Here is a 15,878-nt window from a genome sequence, read left to right on the forward strand (position 1 = left end):
TAAGAGGAAATGCGAGCACAGTATAATAATATTTTAATGACAGACAAAAACTCGGGCCTTGACCCAAACGTATCTTATTCCCGATCTACGCTTTTATTCTTTTATATAATATAGACTTACGCATTTATTTCGTTTTTAATATATAATATTAATTAAGTACCTAATAATATTATTCGAATATAATACAATATTTTACATAAATAAGTAACAATAACAAGATAAACAGTACATTTCTTTACGAATATAATATAGGTAGGTATATTTTGTTTGACTAAAATATGTTGTGTTATTGTTATTATTGTTTTCATTTTTTTTATTATTCGAAAAAATGGTAAATTATAATTTAGAGAATAAGTATAAACGAGATTGACAAGAAACATGCGTCTATTAAAAAAGTCGACATAACGTTTTTTTCTAAGATATAATATAATATTATTATCGTTATCTGTTATTACGATTGACTAGGAATGAGGTATGATGAGGTATTTTTTTTTTTTATAAAGATAATATAATTTTTGTTCCAATGATTCATTAATAAACGCACCTCTCTGGTCTTTCCGAGGATAACAATATTATTACAATTAAATAACGAAGACTAATTTATAATAACGTGTTAAATCTATCCGATCAAACAAAACGTAATGATGATAATAATAATAATAATGATAATAATAATAATAATGGTGGTAAAATAGTATTTACACAGAGAACTTAATATAATTTAATATATATTTATTAATAATAATAATAATGATAATAATATACGATGGTATTATTTTCTGAACTAGGTATAGGGTAGGTAGGTGTATTAAAACTAAATAATGTTTACATGAAGCGAATAACAGTGGCTTAGTATAGAACAACACCCGCGGGAGGGTTAACGAAGATAATATTATAATTTATATATAATATATAATGTATGTATTAATTTAATATTATTATTTTTAATTTTTATTATAAGTTGGTATATAATTTCCGTCAAGAGAAGGAAAGAAGAAAAAAATAAAACGATAAAAAGATGAGAGTACCTACCTATGTATAATATATTACCCGATAGGGTGATGATATATAGGCAACATATTATATAATAATATTATTACCTGCAATATTCTACCAATATAATAATAACGCGGAGAAGACATCGGTGTATATTATTATTAGACGTTTTGTAATAATTACAGTTATGTCGTTATTTTTTTTGTTTTTGTTCGGTATCGACAATAATTTTGTCTTGCTCTTAAGTACAATATATTATTATATGAAGGATCTGCCAAGATTTTACTTTGAGGGTGGGGCTGATAATTTGTTTAGGGGAGGCTTAACTGGGATCCTTCATAAATTTGGTATGCTGATGCCGGGGGTAGATTTTAGACTTTCGCAGTAACCTTCGCATAAAAATTAAAATTTTAATAAACGTTTACACATTATTTTTGGATTAGCGTTTTTAAATTTTCAGGAAATTTCGGGATGGTTTCAGCCCACTTGGCTATGCCACTGAATTATGTTTTAATAATACGCACCATAATAAGATGAGGTTTTTTTTACAATAACTCTAGGTGGCATCCTGAACGATAGACGACGATAATTAAGTGTATCAGGTAGCATGGATGTATAAATATTTTCTATGTTTATAGGGAAAATATATATTATGTCTATGGTGACTGGTGATCATTTTAATACGAATTATGAACGGATATTTTTTGTTTTGTGGGGCTGACGGGGGAGAAGTTGAACGGTGAATATTACGGATTGACGACAACGGTAGTTATTACATTGTATAATTATAATCGCCGTAGTTTATGTGAAAACACGCAACGATAATATCGTAGTTATGTACACACCATGGGCACGGATGATGTCATAATATAATATTAATGTGGTATACAATAATTATTATCATATAATGTTTTTTTTTTTAAGAAAGAGTTCAAATAATAATATTGTAATACTCTGGATAATTATATTGTAATATTGTCTACTATGAGATAATACTACACAGAATTGCGCGTTTTCTCGCTTAGACGATAATATCATCTATTTCGATATTATTTTATAGTGTACCCATATTAGGTATAGGTGTCTGTTTGTATTTCAGATTCCGATTTGTGTGTCGTTTAAGAATTATTTCTGCATAGTATTATTATATCCAATTGGGACGCCTGTGGTTAACGATGACTTTGCCGGCGGCGGTGTTCTGTCGTCCGGTCGGTTCTCGTATGACTTTTTCTAGTTTTTGGCGTCGTCGTCCGGATCCTTCAGCGTGTGCCATTGCGCGATCGGACGCCTTGGCGACGCCAACATGTCGGACCAGTGCCGCAGTTCGGTGCCGGTGGCATTGTAGCCCAACACCACTTTGCCGATGGGCTCGGACGTACCGATGCGATCGTAGTCGACCACTGTCACTACCAGGTTGACTTTCTGTAAAACGATTTGAACAACATTATAATATATATTTTGTTTTATGATTATATTATAATCAGCGCTAGAATTTATGTTGTGCATGATGAATATGTTTATTTTGTAGTGTTATTTTTACACGTCATTTGATTAGTACCTCATGACCACGAATAGCCTCATTTGCATATATTTTATATCAATGATCTATTTTTTATTTTACATATTTTGACTATTAACACGAAAAATACATGTTATATGTATGTTTGAACGAAAATATAGTGTAAAAGGCTAGAAGCGTCATCATTGTGATTTCATAAAATCGGTGTTTTTGTTGTGTTTGACGAAAAAAAAGAAATTACAATTGTTATGGATTTATATAGAAGTAAGACTAATAAAAATGAGTTAACTTACATAATGAGTAACGTTATTTAATCTATTTTTAAATTATAAAATGCTTGCAGTGGCGGTTTTTCTATATGTTATAATTATTGAATAAGTAGGTGATTAATAGTAGATTTTTAATATTATTTAGCAAGCATATGTTATAGTTATCAGTTGCATACAAAAACTGCACACTTTTAATTCCGATTCCAAGAGACGGTTGACAGACAAAAACCACAGATTTTATTGAGTTTATTGGTTACCTAGTTGTATTACGGCCAAATACTTCACAATTTTAGTGTCTTCGTCTACAGAGTGGTTGTCATATAGTTTAGTAAAATAATCGTGTATATCTATATAAAATTAGCAAAGGTGTTTATTTAGTTCTGATTTATTATAAAACCGGCCAAGTGCTAGTCGGACTCGCGCACGAAGGGTTCCGTACCATCTATAAATATGTTGGCAACACTGCTTATATTATATATTCTAGGATTTTTAGTATTTGTTGTTATAGCAGCAACAGAAATACATAATCTGTGAAAATTTCAAGTTTCTAACTTTCATGGTTCATGAAATACAGCCTGGTGACAGACGGACGGACGGACGGACAGTGGAGCCTTAGTAATAGGGTTCCGTTTTACCTTACAGAACCCTGAAAATGAGATGGGATGCCAGACGTTAGGTAAGCATGGTTTAAAAAAATGTCCATTATCCGGTTTATTAGTCTTGAGAATAATATTCTCAAAACAATATAACAGTTGATATTATTACTGGTTATTATCTAAAGTGTATATAAAATACTATCTATCGATGGTCGAGAAGAACACGAACGTGGCGGTTGGATAATCGATCGGTATGATGGGAACAATCATTTTTACTTCAAATCATGAGAGTTAAAATGTATAGGATAGTTATTGCATGCGTTGTATATAAAATTCGTGTACCTACCTACTAGTGTACTATGGTCTATGGCACACATATAAAGTGGAATATCGTATAGCCACGTTGAAGAGTAACGAGAAAACTTCTAAAGATGTATAAGTGTATAACGAACATTTTTATCATACTACTTTACTAAATTTAATTAAAATCATAAAAGTTGGATTACAAAATAGTACAAAATACATTAAAGTATTGTGTCCGTGACAGGAATAATGAAATAAGTTCGTTGCATATATTATAAATTTAAAATGTATACCTACAAGGTGATTGTTTTAAATGTAAACACTAATTTTCTCGAAAAGTTTAACGTTTTTGGATATATATTTTTTGGATAAATATTTTGCTGTTAAAATGATAACCATTTTTTATCATTATAATTTTTGTTAATTTTCACTTTTTTTAATAGACAACATAAATATTTAATTTCATATTCAGGAATTTTTTTTTAAATTTAAATACATAAAAATCTAATTTTGAACTAGTAATGAATTAAATACAACTACTTATAAGTATTTGAATATAAGATTAGTGTAAGTGAGTTGCTAGAATGGATATTCTTTTGTGATTAACTTAAATTAAAAAGTTTACACAAAATGTTGGTCCACCACTCAACTAAGCTTTAAAATTTAAATACTCGAAATCTAAAAGTTTATAATTAATTATCTGCTCGTTTAAATTTCGATTTTTATATATTGAAACTCTCAGGAAAATATTCCGCTTAAGAATATAAAATAAAAAATATATCCCTCAAAAAAGTAAAAATGACCTATTTATAAAAACAATTGTACACGTTACGCATCCATATAAAGATATATTTAACAACCAAAATACAATTACACAGTCATTGTTGGGCTTAGAAATTTCAAATTTGGTTTGATCACTAAAATTCGTGATTATATTATGTAAAATAAATTATGGTTAAAATAGGTGGTTACCGTTAATAAAGAGAAGTTGACGTATTACTATGCATGAAACTTATAGGTATCCACAAAAAAAGTATCTTTCCATAATTTAAGAAATAACCACAAAATAGTATAAGTAATAAAAAAATATCGATTTTAGTTCTATATTTTAAATTAAATATAGGTGAACTTTTTCATATAAATTACTAGGTAAGTACACAAACAATATTCATGAATTGCTTGGGCAGCGTCACCTTGAACTTTAAAAGTGAAGCAGGAAAAAATAAAATGTAGGCTTGTGTAACTAAAATTACGATGGTAACTAAAAACTCAGTCGACAGTCACACTTCCTGGATTTGGGTTGCAGGTTATATATAATATGTTTTTTAAATACCATAATTTTTTTTTGCGGAGTTTGAAATATAAAATTTTTCTATCATAAAATAATTTCCTGAACCGGCGTGTTATAAATAGAAGAAAATGGGTTTACAGTTTACACGTATTATCATAAATCGATTAGGTATACAAGCGAAATGTTGACATTTTAAATCAGGGGACGGTTAAGAAATTATAATTTTCTGTGGTATTTCGGTGACTTGGTTTTTTAAATTATTTAATATTAAATTACGTTATAGAGATCTAGACTAATTATCAACGAGATTACAATTTATCGTGTATTGTCTATACAAAAATATTAATACGTAATTTATGGATCACGTTTAATTTTTTTCATATAATCTTACATTATATTATAGAGTTAGGTATTAACTATATAAGTATACATCTATATTCTATATTTTAACTATATTAACCATCTTAATATAACTGTTGTAAACATAAACTGTATTTACTTGTATCTGTTCGAATGGAACTTCGAATGTGAACGACTCGTTGTAATATGGATTGAGGGTACACTTTTTTATACTCGTTTTCTTTTTCTTTAACCTTTTCCCATTTTGCATCAAAGCGATCTTCACGTACGGATCTACATAAAAACGATATTATATATAAAATATTAATATATTATACCATGTCCATGTGAATTATTATAGAAAACTAAGATGACGCGAGTATAGAACAATTATTGTACGAATGCAAACGATGGTTTTTGTCGTATGGATTTTACCTGAGAGTCCACCAACGTCCATTTTCTTTAAGTTTTTAGCTTCCAATATTACTACTGTAAGTTTTCCGGCAGTAGGCACGTAACGCAACGAGAAGCAAATGTCTCCCAGCTTGTTGTCCTGAAAAAGGGCAAAACAGATAGTTTTAACGTCAAGGCGTGTTTGTAGGTATAATCGTTCGAATCGGTACAAAAAAAAAAAAACAATCCAATTTTCTAAAAAAAAAACAAATTGATTTTTTACACGGGAACTTGTACTAGGTAATACAGCATGTTCCAAATGATTTGTGCCACTAGATGTGAATTTTGAATCTAATGATGTTATATTATTATTATTATTGTAGGTCTTAAACGCTTTGGAATATTCAAATTCTAAGAATCCACTATACCTAAGTGTTTTGACATTCTACGCTATATATAAGGTCTAGCACCCACTGCTCTATATAATATAATAATAAAACAGTAATATTAGTATAACAACAATTAATTAATATAATATTTACTATAGGTCAATATATTATATAATATAATATGTATTATAGGCTATTCGTTATAGAACTTAATATTCCGTTTATAATGCTATCCACACTATATTGTGCCTGGGTGTTTTGCGTCCAGGTTTTGTCAATACGATATCGTGTTTCATAATAAAATATTAAGAATTTTTTTTCAATTCTGATTAATGATATTTAAGCATATATAACATAATACAATATTCGTAAATTGAAAGTAAAAAAAATATAGTATACATTTTTTTTTACTTTTTAAAATTATTAGTCGCACAAGAAATTTGCATTTGATAGAACTATCGAAATATTAATTAATGAAAAACTAAAACACCTAGGTTTAACTTTCGATTCTCTATACGGTTTTAGTAATATTTTATTCTTAATGAACACATCGTATTTATACAAAATTAGCGTAATATAGTTATTATTATTATATTCAGCGCCATTAAATACCTACAACACAATTATACATACTATATAATATATATTCTAATAATATTATTTAATACTCTGATCCTAATTAAATCTAAAATAATATCATACCGTTGTTTTTGTACGTAAATGTTACTCAATGTCTATGTACAAAAACATAACCTTTAGATCATAACAATATATACGTGAAAATTTGCATGTTTCCAGAGAACTACTGTATGAAATAGTTTCGCTCACACTTGACATTGGTATCAAAGGTCGAACGGTGTCGATGGATGTACATTTGTCATAAATAGTATTATGGATAATAGGTACACTAACACGTTGTACAGTTTGAATTATTGGTTTTAACATAATATATTTGTTGGTTTTCGGCGGAAACGTACCAGCTAATATCGAATTATTGTATATTATATACTATTTTCATCTCTGCCAATGAGTAATTAATGAAATACTTCAATGATTTTTATGCACGCATGACCCATATTCGTTTTGAATAGTAACAGCTGAAATGGAAATAGTTTATATCGCATTGCGTTCGGACGGAATGTCACTGTCTAATTATAAAACGGTATTAAACAATAAAAATAAATTTTTAGAAACACAGTTAGGTAATGAAAACTATAATACTATAAGTTAATAGCTGTCTCGTCATTAAATATTGCAAAATGGTTGAACGTTATGCCATGTGTGTCGGTAAACGAAAATTATCAATGTACCGATTGTATATTTTGTATGTATTATATTAATAATTTTAGTAATGTTTTATACTTTTATACTATGGTTATTTAAGTTCATGAAACACCAAGTAATAAACTATGTTTTTAAAATATGTACTTGAGGTCACTCTATATTTTGGGTTTTCATTGAAATATGTTGACAAATGTCAAATAGTATAGGTATATAGCGATGCCTAAAATTAAATATTTAGTACGCCATACAATTTTTGTGTAAATACAAGGACATACGAAGAACACATATTTTATCGAATATATATTATCTACTTTGATATAAATTATAAATGCGTATAATAATTGTACTATTTGTTGCTATATAGTAGTTCATCAGTACTTTATCAGTTCTGGTACATTACAATAACTAAAAATTGCGAAAAATGTATAAGTACAAAATAATGTACGAGTAAAAGACTATCAGTAGGTATAATTATAAACAATAATTATACTTGTTTAATATATAGCGTTTGACTACCATGTTATCCTCTTTGCATATGGAATTATGTATTACTGATAACAGGAAGACGGCTGTTTGTAGTATATTTTAATCTGTGGCAAAAATGATTTACAATTATCAGAGTAGACACCGTAATTCAAAATGCGCGGTAAACGGTGGAACAGGAACAGTTAATACGGTTATGGATATGGTAAACTGCAGTGAGTATAGTTGGTACCGTTTTTATTAAGTTCATTCGCAGTGGTGGGGGGTGGGGGTCGTTTAGCTTTAGACCATTGATACCAACTCTGCGTCCGCGACACTCGATCACAACAACAATAATATTAAATATAACGTCAACGCTAGTCGTCGACGAGGGAAAACCCGTGAAAAAGTCACGTCCATTTTCTTTCAACGAGAAAAACTGTCAAACGCATGAATATCTAAAAAAATATTCCTAGAACATCGAAAACAAAGGATTTAAATATAAAACTGATGTATATATAATATATTTATATATATATATATATATATATATAAAATAATAATAATAATAAATAAAAATCATAATATTAGCAGAACACCACAAAAACACGAGACACAGCACACATTTTGGTATGACACAGGGCTATATTTCGGCTGAGGAGGCCGTCGTACTTACGTGAGTATATATTTTTTACATTGTTGGTTTTCGTGGTGCACCGTGTTCCAAAAAAATCGGGTCGATTTTTTGTATTCAAACCAAAACAATACAAACAGAAAAAAATAACAAAATACAATGCTTGCGAACAACAATAGATAATAATATGAAAAAAATGTAGATGTAAAGAAGAAATAAAATATTGCAACAATATATAGGTATATAATATAAATGTAAGTATAAATATATACAGGGTGTTTTTTTTAATCCAAACATCAGAATATTATAAAATATAGCTTGTGAAATATTTGTAATTTTGTTTTATTTTTCTGGAAGCTTTTAATCATAAACTATTCTAGATTTAGTAGGTAGGTACTCTGAATAAATTAGAATAGTGTAAAGTATAAAAAAACAAAAATTACAGATATTCTTTGAAACATTACGTTAAAAAAAACCCCGTACATACATATACTGCACATCACACACACACACACATTTATTATAACATATCTAGTAAATATAGGTATATTTGTACATAATATCATATATATATGTGTGTGTGTAATAATATAATAATATATAGAATAGAAAAGTATTGCATGCTCGTTTTATACGAAAATCACTGATCCCAAAATTAACCAATGAATTAATTAAGTAGATAAAAATAAGGATTAAATTCAAATAATAGTTAAATATAAAATAAATATGAATTAGAGAATAAAACTAATATTATCTACCTATATGAAAATAACCATGAAATAGTGTATTTTTCCTGTCCGCTGTAGATAGGTAGGTATGGAAAATTGCACATGGTATTAATACTGATAAAGAGTTGTACTAATTGGATATCATCATCCGATTGACAGTGGAATAAAATATTATCATAACAATATAATAATTTGTCTTTTAAAATGTTGTGGTTAGAAATTAGTATTTTATTCTGAAACGCTCACAAATGGAGGAATACTTCAATAGATTTTGATGAAGTTTTCTCATTATGAAAAAATCATAAGTTACTTTTGCGTGTACATAGTTAGTACGACAAAATAATAATAACAATAACAATAATAATATTATGTTACTTATGGACAAGAACAATATAATAATATAAGAAAAGCTTATTATTAAAATATAATATAGACTCTTATAAAAAAATCGCCACGATCGCTTTTTATTACTGACCTGTCCTCCTTCTCCTTCGACCGACTGCAGTTCTCTCCATTCTTCGATCGTCTGGGCCAAATCGATCTGACACAAGGGCACTTTTACTTCTCCTATCTGATCGTGCTTGGAGAACCGGTCGAAATCGAAAATGGCAAATACCAAAGTCTTGTTCATCGCATCTGCATAAGGTATCCCCTGAGGGACAGCGGAAGGAATACAGATAAAATAATGTATACTTATAAGTTACAACACATTTATATAAACGCATATACTGAAATTCAGATACTTAATACTGTGCACGCTTATACTATAGGTAGGCAATGACGTAACTGGAAGTATTTTTTTTCGGGGGAAGGGCAAAATAAAATAAATTTTTTTATCTATTTGTGGTTAAAAATATAGTGGGGGGAGGGGGGAGTGAAATCCTTTTACCCCTCAAATAATTTATCAATAATATAAATTTTATAATGATAAATTATTAGTTACTATATAAACATTGAAAAATAATATTGAACTGCTATTGAATGCTTTATAAAAAGTGTTGCAATATTCTATGAATTAGAGTTTAAAGCAAGGGGGCAAAACCTTATCTTTGCAGCCACTATATAAAACTATAGAGAGCACCTGCCCCCTTCACTCTTTGATCACAACAGATTACGCCTATGTTTAGGTGATTAATATTTGATTTTGGGTAAGTTCATTCGTGATAACGCTGGAAGATGATAATAATGAATAAAAATACCTACGTACCTTGAACTGGAATGTTTCGTTAAAGACAGGATTCAGCGTTTTTCTGTGCACTTTTGTTTCGAATTTTTTCTTTTTGTCGGGTAATAAGTAGACCTTGACGTACGGGTCCGAAGTACCTCCCATGTCCAGGGCCGGCAGGTCTTCCGCTTGGATCACGGTCACGGAGAGAGTGTTGCCTTGGAAATCGTATTCCATCTGTAACATGTGGATCGTTTTTTGCCCCATGCCTCCCGATTAGAAAAAAAGTCGGACGTATAGACATATTATTACTGTGCAGTTATACCTTGAACTGTAACCTTCCTAACTTTTTCTCGTCCTTCGTACTGTCCCCTTCTTCCGCGATTTCCTCCGCATTGTCAGCCAATTCTTCCATGTCTGGTTGTATCTGAAAAATTATTACCAAAATTATACTTCGGGTGATATAAAATGATTTTTTTCTCAATCAGCTAAAAATGTTCTTGTTATATTATAGTGCTTCAAAGTAGAATTTATATACATTTGTATAATATGATCCGTCTTTTATTATAGAATTCTATAAATAATTTAATATGTTTAACGAGTTTAATTTTAAATATATAATCGAATGGAGCTACAGCGTTAAAGATCGATACATGTATATTTTTTTTAATTACTTCTTGTGGATTATAATGATTTATAGTTTATACTGGTATCAGATCATAAAACCCTCATAAATTATCATAAAAATATCACGAAGACTAGAATATTCTAGTCTTCATGAATAATACATTATAATCACGTTCTTTTTAAAATTAATTAAACGTATAAGACTATAATTTATTTTATGTGGTTATTCTGAACAATAGTGTCGAAAACGGGATGATTAAACTAAAAACAGATCATTGTGGTTAAGCCAGTGGTGGCTTTAGGGTTTGATTTTTTACAGGGCATAAACCACACAATACATTTTTTGATATTTGATGAAAAGTACCTGAAATATCGAAATATATTCAAATGCTTCAAAATCAGTACCATATAATATAACCAACATGGCCTCATGCCCCCCGCCCCCCTCCCCCACCCCCTTTAAACCGTCACTAGATTATGTTGTCTATTTTTTTTTATAAATCCTTACTTTTTCCTTGTAGGCCGAACCCAATAGTTGGACAGCCTTTAGATCCACGACGCCTTTTCCTTTTTTGCCATCTTTTGTTCTTCGCTTCCTGAAGAATCTGTGTATGCAAAAGCCCACGAATCCGACAGCTAGTAATACTACCGCTATATACACATTATATTATATAAGTACAAATAATTAAATTAACGAAGTTATTGTACGAAATATGTAAATTTGTTTGCATTAATTTACAGAAAACTGTTGCTGACCTATTATTATAGACCAAGACGCCCATGGTGGCATTTCCGAACTATCCGTCGGAGTCAAGGTGTTTGGCGTGGACGTGATGAACGGTATGCTCGGCGTCCTCAAATCTTTGTCTGAGAGTTTAGTTTCTGTACATAAATAAAAATTCAGTGGAATCAGTAAGACAAAATATAGCATTGTTTTATGGCATATAGTGACCTACTTATATATTCGTTTTGTCCAATTTACGACCTAACAGAGCGATATATTGTATTTATTTCACACTAGCCATGGTACCGCGTGTGTGTGTTGGGGCCTTGGGGGTTAGTAAAGGGAGCTTAAGATTCTGCCAAGATATATAATATCAAGGCTACCAATAAAAATTTACGCAAAAGCCGTTTCAATATAAACTGCTTTCTTTGTATTATTAGCCCGTCGCAAAATGCGAGACACGCGCTTTTGTGACATTTTTTTTTTTATGTTATGTATTAGATACGCGCGTGTATTATATAGATTATAGGTATAACTATAAAACGAGTCCAATTATTTAAAAATTGTCATTTATGTTTAGTTATTTTTAACGGACCAATCGTGAACGAACGGAAATATAATAATTTATAATAACGAAGGTTGTATATATAGGTTGGTGGTAGTATACGTGCAAGCGACAGGCGCTTTTTGAAAATATCAATAAATCATTTCCAGTACATTTCTTAAACAGCGCAGCGTATTTTGAAATTTAACGGGGTCGTAATGTAATAATAATATAAACTATGTGAGATGAAAAATAGCGGCTGAGACCTTATAGATGAAATTATCATTATTATTTTACTGCACACGTGACTGCATGGTTTTATATAGGATGTAGCATTTAGGACGCGTTCGATGTGTAGGTACTGTGTCATGTACTCACTTAATATGTCTGCGTTCTCTAGCTTGGAACTCATTGTCGTCTCGGCGTATCCGGTGCCGTCCAGGACAGGTGTGCCCTGTCTGGCTGACTGGTCGAGCCCTTGGGCCGACGTACCGCCAACTGTCTTATTTTCGCCGATCGCCGGACTCGGAGGCGACGTGCCCGATTTGTCTGCTGAATCGGATCCATCGGTCGACTTGTCCACAGGTGCCATATTTTATCCTGAAATGAAATACCATTGTTATGAAAAAAATAATGAGAATAGTAGTTAATCGGTATGTATATATATACCTAGGATATATTCATAATATATTATATTGGTAGAAAATCTATTTTATTATTCATTATTGACTATTGTGATATTATATAACCATGGTATAATCAAAATTCGACAAATATACACGGTTTGTCAAAGATAAAATAATATTTGACCTATGGTATTTTATTTCAAGTGTCTACCAAAATATTTAACTTACAGCTATTCTAATCATTCTAATCCATAAATCTTCGTCTCATTAGCTAACGCTCCCTGGTGCGTTAGTCACCACACGCTACACCTTCACCACCGCAACATCCAAACAATACACATAGGTACTCACAATTCATTGCTATATGAACAATTTCAAATAAACATTTATAATCACCCATACCCTCTTATTTCCAATCCTGTTTCTAACACAGTACCAGAAGGGACAAAATCACGAAATCCTACTCATTCATTGTCTCAAAAGAAATTAGCTACGAATAGCATCCTCTTATTAATCCGCATATTACAAAAATAAAATAAAATAAATTCCTGAGTACCTATTATATCTGATGTAGTGACACACGACGTTTCCTTCATTCATGTGACCATGTCTTGGATTTATTTAAACAACGATTGTAGTCATTGTATATTTAATTTATTTATAACTAGGATTGTATCTATATATTTTCTACTTTGAATAAATAAAATCATGTTTACGCTCAGTTTTTGTTGCAGTTTCTCAAACTACTGGTCAAAACCTGTAAATCTTCAGAGTTAGGTAATTTATGGCATTCATTACACACGTGTTCTATGACATTCTTATGACATTTTATAGAACGCATTGAACTTTAATAATGTGTAACGGGGTTTACTATACTTTGTAAAGTAATAAACTATAATAAATAACTCAGTAATTTAATTTCATACACGACCAGGACTCAGGAGAAACGGCGTTTTTGCAAATATAATATATAAAATTCCGTAGATGTTTTTTCTTAATTTTTTTATTTTTATATCAGTTTTTCTTCTTATTTGTAGTGGTCGGCCTTCAAGACCATGCAGACAAACATATTAGCTACCATATAGGTATTAGTACAATGTATATATTATACATATTACATAGTACAAAATACCTACTTTTAGTGCGAATTTAATATTATTTAATTAAAGTATTTATACAATTTTTATATAAGTATAATATAGAATGATACACCAATAATGTCCCCTCATTTTTTCCTTTAATAATTCATTTAATCAAATGTCTGGTATTTGAAATTTTCGATTATACTTAAATACACTATATTTTTAATTATTTAAATTGTTATACTACTTAAGTAGTTTTATGTGGCGATATAAACTTATTTTTTAAATTAAATGAAAACCAACCTTTTTTAGTGCCAACTTAGTTAGCCTTTGTTCGGCTGATGATTTTTTTGGAAATGTTTATGAATTTGAATCAAACTTTGAACTAGTAGTTATAAAAATGTATATACTAAGAATAATAGTCCTTAAAACGGTTTTATAAAACTATAAAATACCTATATGTAATAAATATTTAATTTACAAATGTGTAGTTGGAGTACCTACTTGTTACCAATACTTTTATAAAACTATCACAAAATATTAAATGTTGATGAATTATTCATAATAAATACTATATTCTTTTAAAATCACCATATCCCCCATACCTATCTTCCAAACTTATTATCAGAGCTATTATTCTTAGAACTTAGTAGTAGTATTCATTTTGAAAATATTATTAATGTATTTATTCAATAGTATTAGCAAAAATAGTTTGAAATGGTTATTATATTAAAATAATATTGTAATTAAAAATATTTACAATTTACATCATCCTAATTCCTAATTAATAACTATTTTTGCATTAATCAAAAATATAACCTGTTCATCATAATCAAATGAATGAGATCAATATAATTTATTTATTAAGATAATTTCAATCAGCTAGGTTATAATATAATATTTAATAGAAAAAAAAATTCTCGAAAAAAAAAAAACAAAAAAATTTCTGCCGAAACCAGGGATCGAACCAGGGACCTTTAGATCTTCAGTCTAACGCTCTCCCAACTGAGCTATTTCGGCTTCATGACGTCAACACGATTTTGAGACTATTTTAACAAAATTACGCAATAGGTACCTAGGTACCTACTAGCATTGATTATAATTAATATAATATTATCAGTATAATCAATGGTACTAGTCAGTAAAACACAAAATCGAAAACATTGAGTTTGGTTTGAGTTGTACCCAATAGTGTAGCCAGGATTATTATATGGGAGAGAGGGGGGGGGGGGGGGTGGGTTTAAATAAAAATTATACCAAGTTTTCTACAGTTTTCATGTATAAATAATACATTTATTAGGGGGAAAATGTCACTATAGGGAGGGTGTTAAACACCCAAAACCCCCCTGGCCACGCCACTGGGTGAACCTATTGAGTATATAGAGTATAAACTATAGATTGTAATATCTATAGTAGTAGTAGGTAATGCTTTATTGTAATATTTTTTTTACTTTTAACTTCTAACCTACCTATCTATAGTTGTATTATTTAATATACCTGCGTGGTTGCGTAATGCGTACCTATTTGAGTAGATACCTAGGTACTTAAAAAGTATTTGAATACTTTCACTCAAGTATTTTAAAGACTGCCTACAGGTAAGTAATATTATAGTTGAGGTAGTGACGTAGTTCTGCATAAGAATACATTTTAAATGTACCTATACATAAACGATTTTTACAATATCCAAATTTAAGTATTACAGGTACTTACTTTCTACTAGTGCAAAAAGAACAAATTACAAATGAAAAACTCAGTAAGAAGATATACCTAAAGTGAAGGTACCGTATATACTGGCAGGATGCTGGATGGCTATATATAATATATGTTTATCTATAGACTTCAGTGCTTTGCAACTCTTCAACCTGCGGTCCACCTTGTCGGTACTTGAGGTGTAGCATATATTAAAA

General features: G+C 29.9%; 1 protein-coding gene and 1 non-coding gene across 4 annotated transcripts in view; both read right to left on the reverse strand.

Annotated features, from left to right (window-relative positions):
- LOC132944280 (synaptotagmin 1-like) overlaps window positions 1-15,878 on the reverse strand; it is a 41,213-nt gene continuing 25,335 nt past the window's right edge. For 2 of the 3 annotated variants that reach the window (XM_061013540.1, XM_061013541.1), the window contains exons 2-10: window positions 12,642-12,863; window positions 11,752-11,877; window positions 11,504-11,646; window positions 10,694-10,795; window positions 10,411-10,605; window positions 9,679-9,855; window positions 5,749-5,866; window positions 5,474-5,607; window positions 1-2,418 (exon numbers count right to left, since the gene is read on the reverse strand). In XM_061013540.1, the coding sequence (XP_060869523.1) occupies window positions 2,227-2,418; window positions 5,474-5,607; window positions 5,749-5,866; window positions 9,679-9,855; window positions 10,411-10,605; window positions 10,694-10,795; window positions 11,504-11,646; window positions 11,752-11,877; window positions 12,642-12,855 (1,401 nt within the window). In that variant the 5' untranslated portion in view covers window positions 12,856-12,863 and the 3' untranslated portion in view covers window positions 1-2,226. The remainder of the gene's footprint in view (window positions 2,419-5,473; window positions 5,608-5,748; window positions 5,867-9,678; window positions 9,856-10,410; window positions 10,606-10,693; window positions 10,796-11,503; window positions 11,647-11,751; window positions 11,878-12,641; window positions 12,864-15,878) is intronic. The other variant, XM_061013542.1, reaches the window with a different exon arrangement.
- Trnaf-gaa (transfer RNA phenylalanine (anticodon GAA)) lies at window positions 14,919-14,991 on the reverse strand. Its single transcript has one exon. It is a non-coding gene; the product is annotated as a tRNA-Phe (tRNA).

Source organism: Metopolophium dirhodum, chromosome 5, assembly GCF_019925205.1.
Source record: "Metopolophium dirhodum isolate CAU chromosome 5, ASM1992520v1, whole genome shotgun sequence".
NCBI lineage: Eukaryota > Metazoa > Arthropoda > Insecta > Hemiptera > Aphididae > Metopolophium > Metopolophium dirhodum.